This window comes from Apus apus, chromosome Z (genome assembly GCF_020740795.1).
Source record: "Apus apus isolate bApuApu2 chromosome Z, bApuApu2.pri.cur, whole genome shotgun sequence".
NCBI lineage: Eukaryota > Metazoa > Chordata > Aves > Apodiformes > Apodidae > Apus > Apus apus.
Window position 1 is genome coordinate 12,453,385 of NC_067312.1, and position 19,480 is coordinate 12,472,864.

The window sequence follows — 19,480 nt, forward strand, 5'->3', positions numbered from 1 at the left end:
GAAGATGGAACCAGGCTCCTCTCAGGGTTGTCCAGGCAAGAGACATACTGAAATTCAATACATTTTATTTAAACATAGTAAAAAAACACTTTTTTAAGGTAAGCGTGGTTGAGCACCAGAACAGGTTGCCCAGAGATGGTGACTTGAAAAGCAAAACAAATAATTTGCAATACATTTGCAGTTTATGGTGATCTGCCAGCCATGCAACTCCAGGCTAGTGCTCCCAGCATTTAACAAAAGGCATCTCTGCCAGAACTCTTTCCTTCCCTCAAGCTACTCCTTAGACCCCAGAGCTCTGCTATTTTTCCCCGACCTCCTCAGCATCTAATGAGCAAAGAAGCCCTGAAAATAGATGTCAAAGAACCTGGTGCTGCCTGCTGTCCCCCATGTACTGTGACCACTGTCCCTGTCTCCCAACGTACCTTACCCGTTGGGGACCAATGCAACAAAAATTCATCTGCCAAACAACTGGGGGAGCCCTGCACTTCAGGACTGACCCTTGGCATTGGCACTGAAGGTGCTGAAGGCTGGATTCTACCATGAACTGGATGCTAAGAGTGTCCTCAGCGGGCCCGTGCCACCTTGCGGCAGTGTCTTCACCGGCAAGGCACAGCTGGTAAGAAGCAACCTTCCTGTGTCGTCTACACACGAAAAAGGAGAGCTGGACTGCAGCAGTGCATCACTGTAAGGAAGCTTCAGGGTAAGACAAAAGAGAGAGGGGTCAGTATTGAGGCTGGGGAGTGAAGCAAGGCAAGGCAGCTCCCAGGCGCTGGAGAAGTGCTGTAATGTCATTGAACACCGGGGGGCAACCAAGCACCCGGCCTTCGGGAAGGAAGCGCTCGCTCCTTGGGAAGACAAGCAGCCCCATTCCCGCTCCTCCTTGGAGCAGACATAGCCTTTGATAAGTATCCTTTCAAAAAGCGGCCCATTTTTTACCAAAGGTCACAGATCTCTCTCCTTGAAAATAACAGGCAGGATCTGCATATTGCAGTCTACTGTGCAATCCACAGTGGAAAGCGCTGAATTGTTATTTATTTTATTTTTTTTCCACAACTGCCAGTACTTACCTGGAACAACACAGGGCAATACTCTATGGTTTGATGTCTCTGCATTATGTGAAGTCATTACTTTCAATACACAGATAAAATATTAATACATGGGGTGGTAAAAAGTTAATTTCCAAGAAGAAACTTTACAAAATGCAACTGATTAACACACATGGCATACCTGAAGGAACAACGTATGAAGCTGAGTAAAACATTGAAGGCACCAGAATTACAAATGACCAGTGCAGGCTTTTCACTGTTTAGTCTTGGAAAAGGGCCTCTAACACTTCCTGACTAAATAAACAAAGAAAGAGCAGTGAGGAAATGAGAAATGAGTGATGGAAACTTGTTGGGTAAAGTTTTAGTTTATAGATACCTTTTTATAGATTTATCATGAAAAAAAAAAAAATTAATACCCATTTCCTCCATGAAACAATCCCTCTACAGTTAAGAGATATCAAATGTCATTATTGCCACATCTCCTACTTCTCCCTATCTTTTGATATGCTGCAGGGTCTGGTACCAGTTCATGGGCACCAGTGCTACATCTGTGAGTTCTGCCAAGGCAAAGACATTCACGATTCATCCCGACTTGTTTATCAGCAAGAAAAATGTCTCCCACCAACCACTTGAGTTGCTTGTTTTCAAAGCAGTAAAAAGAAACTTAATGAGATCACTGTGAAAGACTGAGTTACCATGGGAAAAAGCCCCAAATGTGACTTTACCAGTATGGCAAGCCCTCTAAACCGGAGAAGCAAAACTTCCTTGGAGCGTTTTCTTGCATGATGTGCCTGCTTGTTAGATGTAAGGAGTGGCAGGCATTCGTAAAAGACAAAGTGTCAGGAAGAAGAGATGGCAGACTTGCTTCCTGCCTTGGTTTCATTATCTCAAGATACCTCATTTTCATCTAAATGTATCATTTGCATAAACATGATCTATAGATCTTTATTTACTTGATTTATGTCTCTGGAAATAACAAGAGGTAAGAAATATCAGAAATATCATAGCTAGGGTACTCCTAACTTTGAACCTCGTATCTTTGCAATTAAAGTTAATATTAAGTACAATAACTGACCACATTGATAACTCAAATTCTGAACTCATGTAAAAGGACAGAAAACATGGGACTTCTCAAATTGGTACAGTTCTTCAATGCCTTTAACATTTTTATCATTTCAGCATTTCTACTGCTGAATGAAATACTTATTTTATCCTTTCTCATGAATTAGTAACATTTTGATTTTTTCATCAGTAACACCTGAAATACATTTTCAGCCTTCAGAATGAGCACCATCACACTTCTGTTTTAAACAGTTTTTCAAATTGTACATATTTTTATTTGTCTGCTTCCTATTTTTGATGAAGACCCAGTAAGAGAGACATTACCCTGACGTCTAAGAAACAAATTTAGGATCTCTTTATGGAGAGATTTCCAAAGAAAAATTGATTCTATTGCGTTCTATGTTATGTACCACGTGATGAATTTTAAAAGGAAATATTGAAGAAAGATGCTAATGTGAGCTCCTGGAATCCTTGAATAAATTTATATTAAAAAAAAAAAAAAGCATTGATCTACGTGATGGTCACATCTCTCTGTGGGTTCACAGCTGGTACACTGCTACAGATCTACAGTCATTCTGTAGGTGGTTCAATGCCAGGTTTCTCTATGTAACAGAGCAGAGATAGCACTGACCAGTCAAATTTTAATGTTCTGATGGCATTAAACCTCAAAGAAAATATTGACAAAGATATAGGTAAACATTGCAAATTCCTTTCCCAGACTCACACTGGAATCTGAGTCTTATGTCCTCAGCTCCCAGAGAAATGGTCTACATGGTACTTCAAATCCTGAAGTCCTATAAAACCAGATCATCTCCTCCTTCCTCTATTCTTATGGCTCCACAGAAGCCTTGCTCTTCCCTTAAAAGTTTTCCCTCCCAGGAAATACTGAGCTAATGGAAGTTAGTAAGTTAGTGATCAAATTGAGAAGACAATCAACCTTCATTTTCTGGCCTTTTCCTGTTTCTCCTTGTTAAGACCCTTGTGCTCCAGCCATCTCAGCACCTACAAAGTGTTTCAAGCACTGTCTGGGGGCTCAGACTTCCAAGGTTTTCTGGATGCATCATGAGCAGGATTCGTGAAGACCCACAAAATGAAAGAAATCATAAAACATGGCTTTTTCATAGGGCAAAATGAAGGAGCTGTGGAGGTCTGCCATGCACTGAGCTCTGTTTTGGGCCTATAGTGGAGACACAATGATCAACTGGAAAAGGTAGCTGAGGTTGCCATGGGATTGTTATCAATATTAAGATCTTGCATAAGGGAAATTGTTTTTCCTGATAAATTATTCTACTCTTGAAAAAAGGATTAAGTTGGTTAATCTCTGTAGAGGCACCTTATGCTCAATTCTAACCATTTATTTGTGGTGTTGGCAGTTCCTATCATGCAGAGCTTCTAAGAGCTGATAAACTCAACAGTGCATTTGACCCAACAGTGCTGATTATACATGTGCAAAGTTAGAAAAAAAACAATCCAAAACCAACCACCATACCTGGCAACAGTCTCTCTGTGTCACTGTTAATTAGCAGTACTGCATTAGCAGATGGCTTCTTGTGGCTTATCATACAACACAGTGAATGGATATGACAGTTTTCAGAACAGAGGAAGCACAGAATAAATATAGTGTATCACTTTCACAAACACAGGATTTTCAAAATTCTGGCAATACAAAAATAAGAATGAAGCTTCATATGCCATTAAATACAAATAACTGGACTTAAGTATTTACTGTATAATAATTCCTGATAGTGTTTTGCAGAACTGAATTTATTTACAATATTCTGTAAAGAGCAAAAACCATTTCACTCAAAGGTAGATGCATGAAGGAACACAGAGGAAAGAGATGCTACTTTAAGATAAATAGTCATATCCAATGTCAAGATTTAAGTGGCTTACAACCATTCATAAAATTCTTATTTTGGCGAAGTATTTTTGCAATTACAGCAGCAAAGTGAAGACGCAGTTTTTTAAGACGGAAGAAGTGGCAGCTGTTCCCCATAGATGGATTGTTTAGGTCCCTACACATGGATTTGCAGAGCAGCCTTAGGCAGAATTTCATTACAAGCTCAGTCAGTACTTTCATCGCATTTATACAGAAGCAGCAGGATCCAATATAAAACAATTACTTTACAGTTACGCTTTTAAACAATAGGCTTGAATCTTTTTTCTATTCTAATAGGTTTTCACACACAAATCTGCTTTTGACAGTAGCTGAGAATTAATTGATCCCCTTTAACAGAGCATGCCTACAAGGGCTACTCCTAGTCACGACACAATTGCACCCTGCCTGGCCTCAGACACCTGTTAGGTCTTCTGCAGATTTTGACTACTAGAGGCAATAGCTCCAGACTTAAGATACTTGAAAGACAAGGTAAGTAACAACTTTCTTCCTAACTCTGTCCATTTTTATTTTTTTACTCCTTCAGTTTATCATATACTTCTTCTATTAAATTCCATAAATTGGTCATGAGGAGTTTCTTAGTGTCTCCTCATGCAGGGCATTGAGATAGCACGGGCGTACACACCCCGTCATGTGTCATAATGTGTTAATACACTGAGGCCAGCAGGAATGAAGTAGTAAAGCAGCCAAAATACAGAAGCTTTCGATCTGAGGCATTAGGCAACCAACTTTATCAAGTCTCCATTTTGTAAAGCTCTGGAATTGCAACTGCTCCGAGGAGGTGAGGGAGGAGGATGTGCCAGCAGTACTAGCACAGCAGCAGCACCAGTGCTACTGACCCAGAAACAAAACACTCCCCTGGGGAAGAGTTCTTCCAGTTGCCTCACACAGTCCTACTCCACATACCGAACACAAAAGGCAACGAAGCAGCAGCCAATCAGTGCCACCATGGAGGCCGAAATCACCGTGACCACGCTGCCAGCCACGCTAACCAGCAGCCCCAGGCCCACGCCCAGGATGATCTGGGCCAGCTGGACCATGCAGGTGAGGGCAGCGCAGTCAATGCCCTTCCCTCGCTCGTGGTCCCCAGATTGCTCCCAGTCCTGCAGCTTCAGGCTCTGCAAATAAACACAAAACAAAACTCCAGTGAAACGAGAGAGCCCCGATAACCTGCAGCTCTCAGCCAATGTGCTGACACCACCCCCAAAGGCAGCACGACAGGTCAAGAGCTCTCTGCTTCCTTTCTGTTTTTTTCTGCTTGTCCCACAGAGGTTACAGAATTCAAACACATATTGTACAAGTGATAATGAGTTTTCCAAGTTACCCCCAAATTGTCCCATTTCTCTCATCTCATCATAGAGTTTTTCCCTCTATACCATTTCTCAAGGAAAGAATTGAAACACAATCAGAAAATTAAGCTGTTTCCTTGAAGTTCAAGCCTATACGAGCTCTGGGAACCTGAAATTTCACATTACAGGACACCTGATCATGCACAGCTTAGCTCCAACTCCCATGGTTGAAGGAGAGCCTCAAAGGGACATTAAGATGAGTCTATGTCCCACACATAATTCATATTTCATAGTTTAGATTATAATTCATTATGATGGAGCATTAAGCTGTGACATATTTCAAAGCACATACAGGAGTTCAGTACTGAAATCTAAATTTAAAGCTTTTATTGCTGAGGAAAAAAATAAATCTGGAAAGAAATATCCAGACTAGGATTTTTCTACATTGCAGAAAACCAGTATTAACTGCTGATTATCTGCATATCTGCTATGGCATACAGAGCAGGGCAAAAGGCTTCCTTTTTTATATACAAGCGTCTCATGTATGAGCACCCTGTGAGGGTTGTTGATTACTGGAACAGGTTGACCTGAGTGATTGTGGAGTCTCCATCCTTGGAAATACTCAAACCAGACTGGACACGACCCTGGGCAACCTCCACCAGGTGGCCCTGCTTGAGCAGAGGGGTTGGACTACATGATCTCTAGACATCTCTTCTAACTTCAGCTGTTCTGTGACTCCTTCTAGGAAGGAATTGTTCTGTTTCTTTGGGAAATTGAGTGAGACTTTACATATTTATTGTTCTTCTTGCATAGGCTATTGAATGTAGAAGATTGTATTGTAACAAACAAAAGGTTTCCATGCTGTCAGCTATCTGTGCTGCTGTCTTCTGGTCTCCAGATGCTCTCAGCCTTTAAGATGTTTTTTGCTTTTCACAAGAGCTATGACATTGCCTTTGAGTTGTTACTACACTAAGCTCAGAAGTACTGGAAACAGTCTCTTCCTAATCCAGCAGACAAAATTGAATTTGGGACCTAGGAAACAGCAGCATGGAACAGGAGTTGAAATGCCATCACTTTTGGTAGAATGCACAGTGAGGAAAAATGTCTGCTCTTTATTCTGGAATAATACAGTCCTTTTACCTGAAGTACTTCCAATTTTAGACACAATTTTTTGTAAACTGTATCTATTTTGTTGGGCTGTGCCCAATGTTCCTGTGTGTCAGTAGTTCTGACCACAATTATATGAATGTGTAAATGAATGCAATATTGCACTTAATGTTTCCTTTTTATTTTTTCCATCTTGTACAACATAGAAGATTTTATATAAATCTAATTCTGTTAATACCAGATCTAACATGGAATTATGTAACAATGAACATTTGGCATACAAAGTACCATGCACCTAACAAGAAACAATTGCTTGTCTTACAAGTAACATTTGAATCTATTAGCCTTTGAAAGTCCATGAAAACTTCAGCATATTTTATTTAATTTCTGTCTTGAAACAGCTCTAAATCAGAGCTACACTACACTTTAGCCTTTAATCCCTCTCTGAGTTGGCTGGCCTGAGGTTAGGATTGTGATCTCACCCTAAACTGGGTTCATTCCCTGTCCTTTTTATGTCTTTCTAAAACTCTTAATCATGATCATTCTCTGTTGGAAGGAAGAGATAAGTTAACAAAAAAAATTAGAATCAGATCTGTGAAATATTTAACATCATTGAAACATCCTCCTAGGATTCAACAGAATAATTAAGAGAGCTTTTGTATTCATCCTTGTGATGGTGATGCTTAAAATTTGTACAGAACAGTAGGACATGTTCTCAAGGACATGATCTATCCCTGTGCTAATCTCAACTATGTTTCTGTGTTGATTTTCAACAGGTCAGCATTTCCTTTATTAATTTCTTCAAATATCCTCAGATAAAACAAGAACTTTTCCTAAGTCCTCCCAGTTCTCCTTAATCCTTCTTGTTTCCAGCTCTCTCACTAACATAAGAGACTTGAGAGAACTTTTCCATTAAAGAGCTCAATGTTTTACAAGACACGAAGATCCTGCTGTGCCCTGTAACACGATATAAGGAAAGAATGCTTTTCCAGATTTTCCTTGGAAACAGGATTTCATGCTGTGGAGGACCAAAAGCCAGCCCCACACATTTAGAGAGACAATGAGTATGTGGTATATAATTTAATAGTGAACTCTATAAAACTACTTTAATTTCATAACTTCATTAGCTAACAGTTTTTGTAACACTTTGCAGTTAATTAAAACTTCTGCCACTCTTTACAGTGTGGGTATTAACTTTAGGAACTCATAGGTCAAGTCCTCAGCTAATACAGCTGAAAGGAAGGCAGCACTTGAAGGGAACATGAAGTGGAGCCCAGTTACCTTCTTACTGTCTGAACACATACTGGGATTGGCTTTGCTTCCATTGTAATGAGAAATAATTGTCTCACTGCTGGGCTGTTTGGAGAGATTGGAGGTGGGACTTAGCTCTCTCTGTCAAAAACTTTCACTTGCAACATGTGTCCTCATAAACAGCTTGAAATGCAAAATAAAAGCTGCTCACCAGTTCTATCTGGTTTTCTCCCAAAACAGACTAAACAGACCCAGACTTACCCTTCCTTAGGCATTGAACTCACCTCTTCTTCCCTGTGATACTGTGCAATGAGGTGGAATGGCACTGTGTAGAGTGTGCTGGACATGACACCAAAGAGGGAACACAGAGCCAGAGTGGAGTAGACATTGGGAAACAAGCCAATTAATCCAGTGCCCAGTCCAAAAAGTAGGTATCCAGTGAAATAAAGTCCCTTTAGTCCTACATATGGCAGAATGATTTTCTGCAGGTCTGTGAAAAGAAAGTGAGAATGATGATAAGACTAAGATGAAACAGGTCCCATTTCAGCAGGGAGCTCCTTTCAGGGCTTTTATTTGGTAAAACGCAATGAAGGATATAATCTTACTGATTTTGGAAATTGCCTCAAATTATTGTACGTATGAACTTGCCAAAGAATACTTGTTTTCTCTGGAGATAGTCTTATTCTGGCATAGCCAGAAAAGAAATAGTTAACAACCATTCAGGAAGACCTGCCCTCAGTGACAACCTCAGACATTTCCGTTGTTTGATTATAATTCGGACATTTGGCATCAACCTCTCTCTGAGCTGAGAAGGGGCTACAGAAATGCCTCTACTTCAGCTCCAAAGAATAAAAGTTTTCCCCTAAGCCTCTTTTAGACTCCCAGTTCAGCCCTCAGTTCAGCCCTGCTCATTTGAGTCTTCACATGGCAAGTAGTTTCTTTAATTCTTGGCAAGAGCTACGGTGAAATCTGGGGAACTGTGCTAGCATATTTACACGTAATTAAGGAGAGAAAGGTTCATGCTTCTGGCAAGAACTTCTACTGCATTGTGCAAGATTTATTTTAAGATGAATGCAGATGGAGAGTGGACATCAGAGGGACCTTCGAGAACATACAGCTACAGCACTGCTAGGTGAAAGAACATCTCAGAATGATGCCCATGGCATCCATTTTAGTTTGGCATTTAACTTCAGGATGATTCTCAAGTGTTCAGGGTCAGTTCACATGCAGAACAATGCCTTACTCTCAAAGTGACCCCTCATTATGTGGTCAGAAACTCTTCATGTTAAGATACGAGTTTTTAAAAATACTGAAAATGCAACATCTCTTAAAGGTTTAATATGGAAAAAAAACCCAGTTAATTTGGCATCACTTTATTTATTTTTTTTTAAATGGCAAATAGTGAACAGTTTAAACACTGTTTCAAAATGCAGTATTGGAGTACCTTCCTGGGTACTTACAAGAATAGACTGATGAAGAAATTGCATTGATGCAGAGCCCCCAGCATCCCATCTCTACTCCTGTTCTGTAGGTAAGGTAAAGTGTGGAGTTACGAGGTGCATAAGGACTGCCCTGGTATACAACCTGAAAGAGACCACAGAGATCACAGAAGCCAAGGACAGGCTGCATGTACATAAAGCTCCTTTTTATGAAAACAGGGCACCCTCATCCCTGGCAGGAGTGATACTTAGCACCCAAGAAATCTGTTAAGCAGTGCCCTGATCATCCCTTCAGAGTTCTCCTCATTTCACACTCATTTCTCCCAGATTCTCACATCCCAATCTCCTTCTCACTTATTACCCTCTGCCTTTTCCTAGCCACTCTACATTGACTCATTTGCACTTTTTCTGTGTGGTGTCTCATTTCCCATTCTCCTTCCTTCTCTACTTCCGCCTTCTTGCTTTAGCCTTTCTTTCCTTAATTTATTTGCAATTAATTTTTTGTGCTTCCTTTTCCAGGTTTACCCCAACACGCTCATTTGTCCACCCAGTAACTGTCTTATTCAGGTCCTTATCTATGCAAGTTGCCCATATACACTGCAGGCAAAAGAAAAAAACAAACTCCTTCTCACCTACAAAGAAAAAAGAAGGCAAGGAAATGGGAATACTGCATGGAAAGCACAGAAAACAACAGGAAGTGGCAATGAGAGCACATTTGTACCCTGGAAGAAAGGAGGCAGACAGGATCATATAAATAAGAATCTCTGGCAGGGACGTACGGTCATACTGCCTGGGAATGAGGTGGAAAAGGGAGCAGAGGGTATCACAAAGGCAAATAATTGCTGGCACAAGGGACTGAGGGAATGGTTTAAAGACTCGTGGCAGGGACAGCCAAATTCAAGGAGACAAGAGCTTGCGGTTTTTGAGTAGCTCACTGTGCACACAGAGCTGCAGAGCCTTAAGTGCGGGTGAACAGCCTGTGCCTGCATTACTTTAGGCAAGAAACCTGCCCACCTTGGTGTGGCTCCAAAGCTAAGGCAGAGAGCAGATGTGCTTGGAACAGCTCGAAGAGTATAATCAGGGACAGTTAAATAGATACAAATAGCCTTGCAAATACTAAAAGGCTTTCCCCAAAGATCCAACAGATGGGCTCAGAACAAGGCCTTGAGGTCAAATGCCTGTTTTACAAAACCCTCACTGAGCCACCCAGTTACAACAGGTTCTGCCACCACCATAATTTCTCCAGGAATATTACACTGTCTCATTTTTGGTGGAGGAGGAGATGCAAGGAGGAAAGAGAAGTGAGAGGATTTTATGCTTTTACCTGTCCCATGAAATCGGTGAAGAAGAGCATGTTGGACAGGAAAGCCATCCATCCAAAGAGGTGGCTCACGCAGAGGTAGCGATAGTGGGATGGCATGCTTAAAAGAGTCTTCAAGAGTGATTTAAGGGTCATCCGCCTTTGATCCTAAAAGCAAGTATTCAAGAATAATACTGTATTGCCCTGAAAGCTAATAAAATAGCTGAATGCAAGTGAAGAAGGCCTCAGCCTCTTTTCCTTGCTTTACTTCCAAAAGTTTATTATTTTTTGCTAGAAAGGGCTTCTTGTGTACTGAATGTCCTTCCATATATATTTGGTTTGCCTAATACAATAATCTGAAAGATTCTGAGGCTCAGGGAGAGCTGGGGCATATTAGCAAGGATGTAATGTTTCTTGCTGTTATGATGAGTAGAATTATTATGCACTTATAGAGCAAAGCAAAAGCTTTATGGAGATAATCAGTTTAAATTAAAAACTTCCTAAATTGAAAATTTAAATGGAAAATTTAAAGCTGCCATGGGAAAAATGACACTCAAAATACTTCCTGAGAATTAAAATGTATCAATTGTGGAATATGGCACTTCTGAGACCTTGTTGCCACTTCCTTCTATGTGCTAAATCCCCTAGAAAACTTTGCCTCTTCTGGCATATTGTGAGGTTTTCACTCTGTACTGTCCTCGTCTCCATGGGGCTGGAAAAGACTGTGAGATCACAGGAGATGCAGCATCACTCAAAATGTGAGCTCCAGCACCTGAGCACCTCATCTCATGGGAGAAACAACTAATTTCAAAATCAATGCATTATTGGTGCTGGGTAACAAATCTCACTGATGGGAAAAAAACATAATTCTTCACCATCTTCAATGGCCCACCTTATCTCCCTCCTCCTTGTCTGAGCCCAAAACTCTCCTTCAGTTTCTTTTCCAGTTACATTCATCAAGTATTGCTTGAATTTCTTTTAGTACTGTAAGTGTGCCTGATGTCAGGCATTTGCAACACACAGTTCTAACTGCGTTAAAGCTCCAGAATGGCCCTTTGACTTTAAAGAAAAATAATAATAATAAAAAAATATATTATTTTCTCTGTCCACGATGGAACACTTCCAGTTTTCTCTAGTGATGTTTGGAGACAACAATGTTGGCAGAGCTGGTAAGGGAAGCTGCATGGTCATGAAATGTGTAACAACTGTAAGTTATGTTCATTACTGGAAAGCTGATCTTCAATTTGCTGTAAGATAACGACATTTTTTACTTCCTTTAATATTCTACCTACTTTTCACAATTTTGTTTTCCTTTGAAATAGGATATGCTGCAAGCTACTCTATGAATAATCACCACATACAAAGTTGGAAAATACTTTGCTCCAGTGGGAAGTTTTTAATCCTCATAGGAATGCAAAAATTCAAGTTGCTGACTTTCACTTTAAACTGCATATTGTCCAAATCCCTTGGAATTTCTTTTGGCATCACTGTCCGTTTTAAACACAGTAAGCTTTCTATTCTTCTACAATTATTTAAAAACAGAAAGAAAAAAAAAAGAAAAAAAAAAGAAAAAGAAAAAGAAAAAATATGTTTCTGCATTGTCTCATTAGTTTTATTTCAAGGATAATTACTGTCATTTGACTTGGCTTACTTAATTTGTTCAGCTCTTCCACATAGTCCTTTAAAAACAGTCTTTCCAATCAAAGTGTTAACATAAGGCCATGGAGCTACAAAGGACCCTGCTCTAATTACAGAGAACAGTTTGATGGCAAGATAGAAATGCTTGCTTTCTATTTAGGTATTTTAGAGAGTGAAAACTTAAATGTTTAATGCACACATTCAACACATACCAACACACAAACCCCACATTAGTTTAAACAATGTGCTCCATGAAGGTGCCTTAATCTTCAAAAGCTCACAGTACTGCACCATTTTCTCTATAAAATCACTACAACTCAAGGCCTAAGATATATAACATATAATAACATAATTATATAGAGGACTCAATATTACTCGGGTTTTATGGCAGTACATCCGGAGTAATTTGGCACCAAACTAAAGCACAAAACATGACTTACTTTGGATGTCTGTTAATACTGTAATAGGTCAAACCTCATTCATAATCATGGTAGCTATTAGTATGTAAGAGCACAATCCTTAATTCGTAAGATATAGAACCATGATGCCTACAGCACAAAAAAGGGTCACATAAAAACAGGAAGCCAAACCATTTCTTCGAGGAAGCAGTTACAGTAGTGAATGAACTCAGAAAACATGTGCCACAAGAGGCAGACCACTAAGGCAGTGAGTGTCTAGCATTTATGCATGCCCATGCACATCAAAGGAACGTGAGACAGATCAAAGCACTGGGAGCCTCCGACAGGCTGTCCAGCTCCAAGTACAGAGAGGAGGGCAATGGCACAACCTGGCCCAGAGAGGATGCCAGAGCTTTACCTCAGGTGTAAGAAATTACTGATCCAGTGTAATTACTTCTTGCCAAGGTAGAGGCTACCCCAGTCCATAGTCTCTTCCTCTTGTTCTCACTGCATCTGGTCTCTCATCTTCATTTACCATCCCTCCTCTAGAGCCCACATGGGCCAAGCAGTCAGTGACACTCAGCATCTCTGACAATTTGCGGGATGCTCAGAGTGATCAGTGCTGGTGAAGGATGCTGGCTGCTCAAGATGGCCTATGGTGGGGAAACAGGGACAGCATCGTAGCATGCCAGCCATACTCTCCTGACAAAGTGTTGCTTGCTGCTCCTCTCTGTGTTTGCCTGGCATTCTCATCAAGCAGTGTTCATCTTTTAGCCTACCTGTGTCACATCTGTTTAATAATATTTTTCTTTGGGTTAGGAATGCCAAGTGCTACTAAAATAGAAATGAAAAATAGTAAAAGATAATAAATCCCTTTTATTTGTAGCTCAAGCATGAGTTGAAGTTTCTAACTTATAACCACCTGCACATTCTCAGTATTTTTTACCTGATTTATCCAGACCTGAATCAGGGATAGCAACACATAACACCAAGAGATCCTAAGTGAAATGAAAACAACAAGCAAGTGCCTCATCACTTATTGTTACATTAGAAGTCAAATACATACATCAGCCTTCACTTAATTAAAGTACCATGAGAACGCAGTGAGCACTCCTAGCATTGAAAGTGATTAACCAAACAGTAAAAACTATTATTTGTTGCCAAGACCATTACAGAAACGTTCTCTCCAGATATTTTTCAGATAGATTCACCTTTTCCTAGATGCCTTAGATTGAAGCAATACCTCATAAAAATGCAGCAGAAACAAATTAACAGTGATGATTTGAGAGCACTTGCTATTCTCCCCCACCTGAAAGTTCCACCAAAGACACAGCTACAACATCGCTCCAAAATAAAACTAGAACTCTGGAAGTGAGGCAACATTGTTGCAGAAGAACCCATTTTAAACACATCAGTACTGTCCCTGAATCCCCAAAGAAAGGCTGAGCAGAAGCATAGCTGGCCTGTTTACCAGACCAAGGAATGAACACTGTGTACGTTGTATGTATGTAAGTGTGTGGACTTCAAAAGGAGCTACAGATTCATATCAAAGATTAAGTGCCTCTAGTCCTTGTCCACAACGTGATGTCAATCCTGTCAGGACTAAAGGACCAAGTACATCCTCTTGACAAAATTCACAAAAGGATATCATGAGAATGACACTGAGCAGAAACCTGGACCCGGCTCTTCCTCATCCCTGACAATTGTTCAAAGCATCATCCCTCTTGCTGACACTGTATCCTAATGGAGGATTCTTCTTCTCTGTGTGTGAAAGGGCTCCATTCAAAATAGCCAGCATTAGCTAATAAAAGGATCTCCAAGGATGGGATGATCTGGGTTACAAAAGAACCTCCACACTTACCTCTCTACAGGCTGTAGCAGAGTCGCTCCTTGATGTAGCTGCAGCCTTTCTTTCAGCAAGTGTCAGCTTTGAGTAACCATTCCTGATTTCCCCCTCTGTGGAGTTATACTTGAATGATTTGGTCATTTCCAACAGGAACTTTTGCTCTTCGTTTTCATATCTGAGTGGGACTTCAGGAATACTGCGCAGATGTAGGGTAAGGCAGATTAGGAAAACCAAGGCCGAGAGCAAGAAAATCATCTGGAACTCCGACGGCAAGGTATATCCTAGTAAAGTCAGACTCCAATCCATAGCACCTGTCAGGTAGCCCAGGGCTCCTCCCAAACCTACAGGGGTGGGAAAATATGAGAAAAAAGTATCTACTGGCATTGATAAAATAAAGAAACAGTAAACAATACCCTCAACAGGTGATCCTCTCCAGAAATCATTGAATAGTCACTCTCTGAATATTAATCAGAAGAACAGGAATACTGAACTAGTCACACATATAAGCAGTTACCAAAATATCTCCTTAGCTGTGGTGGACAGACATGGCAAATAAAGCAACAGGGGCCTCAATGTTTTTTCTTGGCTCTTTGAAGCTTTATTTTCTTTTAAAAAGTGAGTAACAAAAAAAGAAATTCTACTGAATTTTGTGAGTTTTTTAAAAATTCACAATTTTTAAAAAATTTTATAGAGACTATAGCTTCAAAAAAATGTGTTCTATACAGCTGAATCTAAACAGAAATATTTTCTCCCTTTGAAAATTAATAAAAAAGGAAAATAAACCTAAAATAATTTTTTGTAGTTACCAAAAAACATCAGCATTCAGAAAACAAAAAGGATCAAATTCAAATGAGTAGTTCCGTTTACTGATTTTCTCAGAAAAGTTAGAATAAAGAGTAAATTGAGAATGCTACCTTGTGTCTTGAAGATAACCAGCATTCAGTCTGATTTTTTTTTACAATTTCTTCTTTTTGTTATTAGTGCATACAGTTCCAGAGGCACAAGAAAGTGCAGAGTGTTGCACAGCACAGAGCTCTGGAAGGGGATGCAGCTTTGTAGAGTCCTGACACCTTGTTAACCAGGTGGCTCTGCAGATGGGACTCAATGCATAGAAGCATTTGAAGGACTTGGAAGTATTTCTACTTTTCTTCTTAGGAGAAATGAAGACCAATGTATGGCAAGACCATTCTGTTTAACAAAAAAGGTAACCCTTACCTCTAACTGAGGTAACAGGACCTACATTTGCTTCATCTACAAACAGAATTTTTATTTCATTCTGAGCTTCTGTACTTTTTTTTCGCTCTTGGGTTTGATTATCAGCTTCCCTCATTCTGTCCTACTGCATTTTACAGGGGACTGTATCCTTGCTTGTTCTCGTGAAAAACAATTAAGCTGTTAATAATTTTTTGAAGAAAACCTGCACTAAATGTTTGCACAGAATCAATGTTTGACATTTGAGGTCATCTTTGCATACTGTTTTGACAGAAGGTAATCATGGTATTGGGATGCAGTGTTGAGTGTTGAGTGTTGGATGTGGGTGCTCTTCCTTCTACTTGTCTCAGTGGTCATAATTTTCATAACTGCAAAGCTATTGAGTTTCATGTAGAAACCTTAAGCTGAAGACAAACTGGAGAGCAAAATCTTGGAGATACTTAATATAAAAAGGAGAAACTGAATAGGGAAAACAAAATAACTCAGTATTTAAACCAAAGGCTAGAAAAGAAATTGGCAGACTGCTCTCTCTGTCTAAAATGGATAGAATAAGGAACAATAATTTTAAATTGTAGGGAGAGGATATTAAGATTAGATTTTGGGGAAAACAGCCTAACAACAAGACCAGTGAAGTGCTGGAACTGTCTGCCTTGTCAGGGCTGCAGAACCGCATATCACAGGAGGATTTTGGGAACAGGCTAGGTAATTATCCATCAGGAAGGATTAAGATACCAATGACCTTGCTATAGAGTGTGCTGGACCAAATGATGCAGAGGAATCTCTTCCAGTCTTATTTGATGTGATTTGTCCCACATTCCTTTTCACAGCTCAGTACACAAATGAATAAGCTAAATATGAAGCTTCAAATATGGGCATCAAACCTTTTTAGTATCATCCAAGAAAAAATTGCAACCAGAGTTCTGCTAAAGGCAAGAATATACATAGAGACTTCTCTGTTCAAAGAAGTGATTGTTAAAAATGTTGTGTCAGTTTCTAATGGATAATACTGATTCCATTCCCATGGGGCTTTAAGGTTCCCTTTTAATCTGTGTTCCTGGACATGGTTACTTTGTACATCAAAAAGCTGCCTGTTCTCAATAGCTCCTACACCTCCCTCCTTGTCTAGAGAAGCTGCCGCTGAATTTTGTGCCTCTGCTCTTGGTATGGCTCACTAGCCACCAAAACCTGCATCAATGCAGACGGCATGACTTCTCTTTGACGCTGCTTTTGGTCTAGTCCTTTCCCAGTGTCTGCTCCCAGACACAGGGGGAAGATCCTCTCAAGTCACATTAAAGACACACAGACTTGTGTGTCTTCCCTGTGCATTTTCTCAAGACAGGGCTCATGTAGTACAGCATTCCTTCTGTAACTCAGCAATGTTTCAAATGTGTAAATGCAAATTAAGCCCCTACTTCATTTCCAAGACCCTGGACTGAATGCTTGGACTTATTTTGTGGAAGCTGTGAAGCTCTGCATTCCACACAGAGCTGCCATTTCTATACAGGGAAGCAGCACATCTTGGAGAACTGCTGAAGCACGGAAATCAACTGTACTACTTTGTGCAGCTCTTGGCCTGTGCCACATGCTGAGCCAAGAATGTACCATGGCAAGGGAACAAATTACATCCCTTAATTTTTGCTTCACCAAATAATCAGCTGCATAAACACTACTTTACTTTTCTAAACAATCAATTGCTCTTACTTAAATCATGGCTATGTTGCTATAAACATAGCTGTAGCAATGTTTATGCCTGCAGCCTCCTGCAGCAGAATTCCTGTAGCAGCAATCAAAAGTTGCTGTTCACTGGAGTAGTGAAAACCCAGCAACAAAAGACTCGTGACTGACGTGTGGGATCAGATGATCTGTTCATTCAAGATTAGAAACACAGTGAGGAAAAAAACCATGCAATTACCTTCCCCTCCTTTGACAAGGAAGGAGGAAAAGAAGGGACTTGAGTACCTGTAAAGAGGGCGTGGAAATGCAGACCCCTCTCTTTATCCCGATGAGAGCAGACATCAAATAAATATGCTTTGATGGGGCCATCAATAAAATCAGCTGCAAAATCAAAAAGCACTACTCCCAGCATCGTAATGACTATTGCCCACGTCCGCTTCTTGTCTGTCTCATCGATGAAAGCTACAAAAAGAAAAACACCCTCATTCTGACAGCAACAGTACCACGTTCCACAAAACCACATTTTCTCTTTCCTGATAGCTCCAATCCAAACAATGCTTAGTTATGCACAGGAGAGCAGTGATACCAGAATCACATCAGAGATGCAGGATGTCTGAGCCGTGCTTGGCTGACTTACTGCCTTCAGTCAGCACAAGCTCAGGGTACTCCAGGCTCCTCAATCAAGAGCATCATTAGCCTTAATCTACTCCTTTGCACCTCTATGGCATGCTCTGGTAGCCTAACTCACATGCATTTTGTAGTACTTCTTCAGTTTTTGTTTTATTCTATTTATCCCACCTTCCACTGTTTTGGATAATCAAACATTGATTGTAACATCTCTTTTTGGGCAAATGAATACAAGTATATTCAACACCAATGATACCCAGGAAGAGAGAATAAATCAATCCATGAGAACACACACTTCCCCCTCTGCCAGGTCATAATGGCAGCAACAACTTTCCATCAAGACTTTGAGAAGTAACATCTCAAGCTGAGGTATACAACAGGATCTAGGGATGTTACTACTATTTCATTTTGCACAGTCCAGGTGTGACACGGGTTTCCAAGGAGCTGCTGCTTTCTATTATTCACCAGCATAACACATTTCCAAGATGAGTCATTGCTGCAGTAATTAAAGATATGTATTTTGAATGCTAATCCATCTAAAAGAGGAATTAGCAGACACTCAGTTTCAATATATATTACATCACACAAACAATCTGGATCTTTCAAGATAACAAGATAGGTTTTAGTTCTTAAGAACCTTCTCTTTGCCTAAGCAGGACTTGAATCGTATGAGCTGGTTCAGGCAACCCCACCAACATACACCCATCTGTGATCACATGCACAAACTACTGAACACAGGGTACAGTGGGACTCAGCCTACATCAGGACTGCAGTGTTCCTCAGCTCTCTCAGTGTGGCTCGCACCCCATTTTAACACCCAATTTGAGCCAGAAATAAAAGAGCCCCCTCTTTTCACTCAGATTCATAAGGTTTGTCTGTCAGCAAAGCGTGTGCCCCTCACTTACCTGAGACCATCACGTCCCCATTGAGGTACAAAGCCATGCCTAACAGCATTATGATGCCCAGACCCAGAATGAAAGGTCGCCTCCTTCCCCAGCTACAGGTGCAGTGATCACTGGCTGAACCTACCACGGGCTGCAGCACGAAGCCCAGGATGGGGCTGATGAGCCACACCAGGCTGTAGAGGTTCTTGGGCAGCCCTACACTAAGCAGCACCGGCGTGACAAAGGCAGCTTCCACGGCATAGCAGAACTCCCGGCCGAACATGGCCATGCTGTGCATGACCAGCCTTCCCGCCGCTCGCTTCCTCGGCACTACTGCTCCAGTCCTCATCAGAGATTTCAGTAGAGACGCCTCGTTCTCTCGAGTGCTGTCCATCTCAATGTTGGCCATCTGGGAAGCGGGCGGAAGGGCGCTGTGGAAGTTCTCTTTTGTTAATGTCATGGCTCTGGCTACGCGCGGCGCGCCGGCGAGTCGCTGCTGCCTGCCCCGGCTGACATGGAGCCCCGATCATATGCCGGGTGGGATCAGTCTGTGCCGGGGGAGGGACTCACATACTTTCATGGCTCTGCGATCACAAGTTATGAAAGGAAGGGGGTGGGGAAGCGTGTGTTAACATTGGCAGATCTGAGCTCTTGGGCGTTTGCAAAGCTCCCAACTATCCACAACTGAAGAACTACTGTTGAGGCGTGAAACACACATATAACGGGAACATTCATCACATGGGCCAGGCACAGGATGAGCCTGACACAGAGCTGTTCCTCTTGCTGCTGCAAGACAGCAGTGATGCCAAG

The 19,480-nt window shown here is 40.9% G+C and overlaps 1 protein-coding gene across 1 annotated transcript; it reads right to left on the reverse strand.

The window, feature by feature from the left end:
- Nucleotides 1–3,934: 3,934 nt before the first annotated feature.
- Nucleotides 3,935–19,224, reverse strand: SLC45A2 (solute carrier family 45 member 2). The gene is made up of 7 exons (XM_051642726.1): nt 18,692–19,224; nt 17,445–17,621; nt 14,289–14,614; nt 10,416–10,559; nt 9,113–9,236; nt 7,937–8,142; nt 3,935–5,123 (listed from the first exon to the last, which is right to left on the reverse strand). Exons 1-7 carry the CDS (start codon nt 19,128–19,130, stop codon nt 4,899–4,901), a joined length of 1,641 nt encoding a protein of 546 aa, XP_051498686.1. The 5' UTR covers nt 19,131–19,224; the 3' UTR covers nt 3,935–4,898.
- Nucleotides 19,225–19,480: the final 256 nt, after the last annotated feature.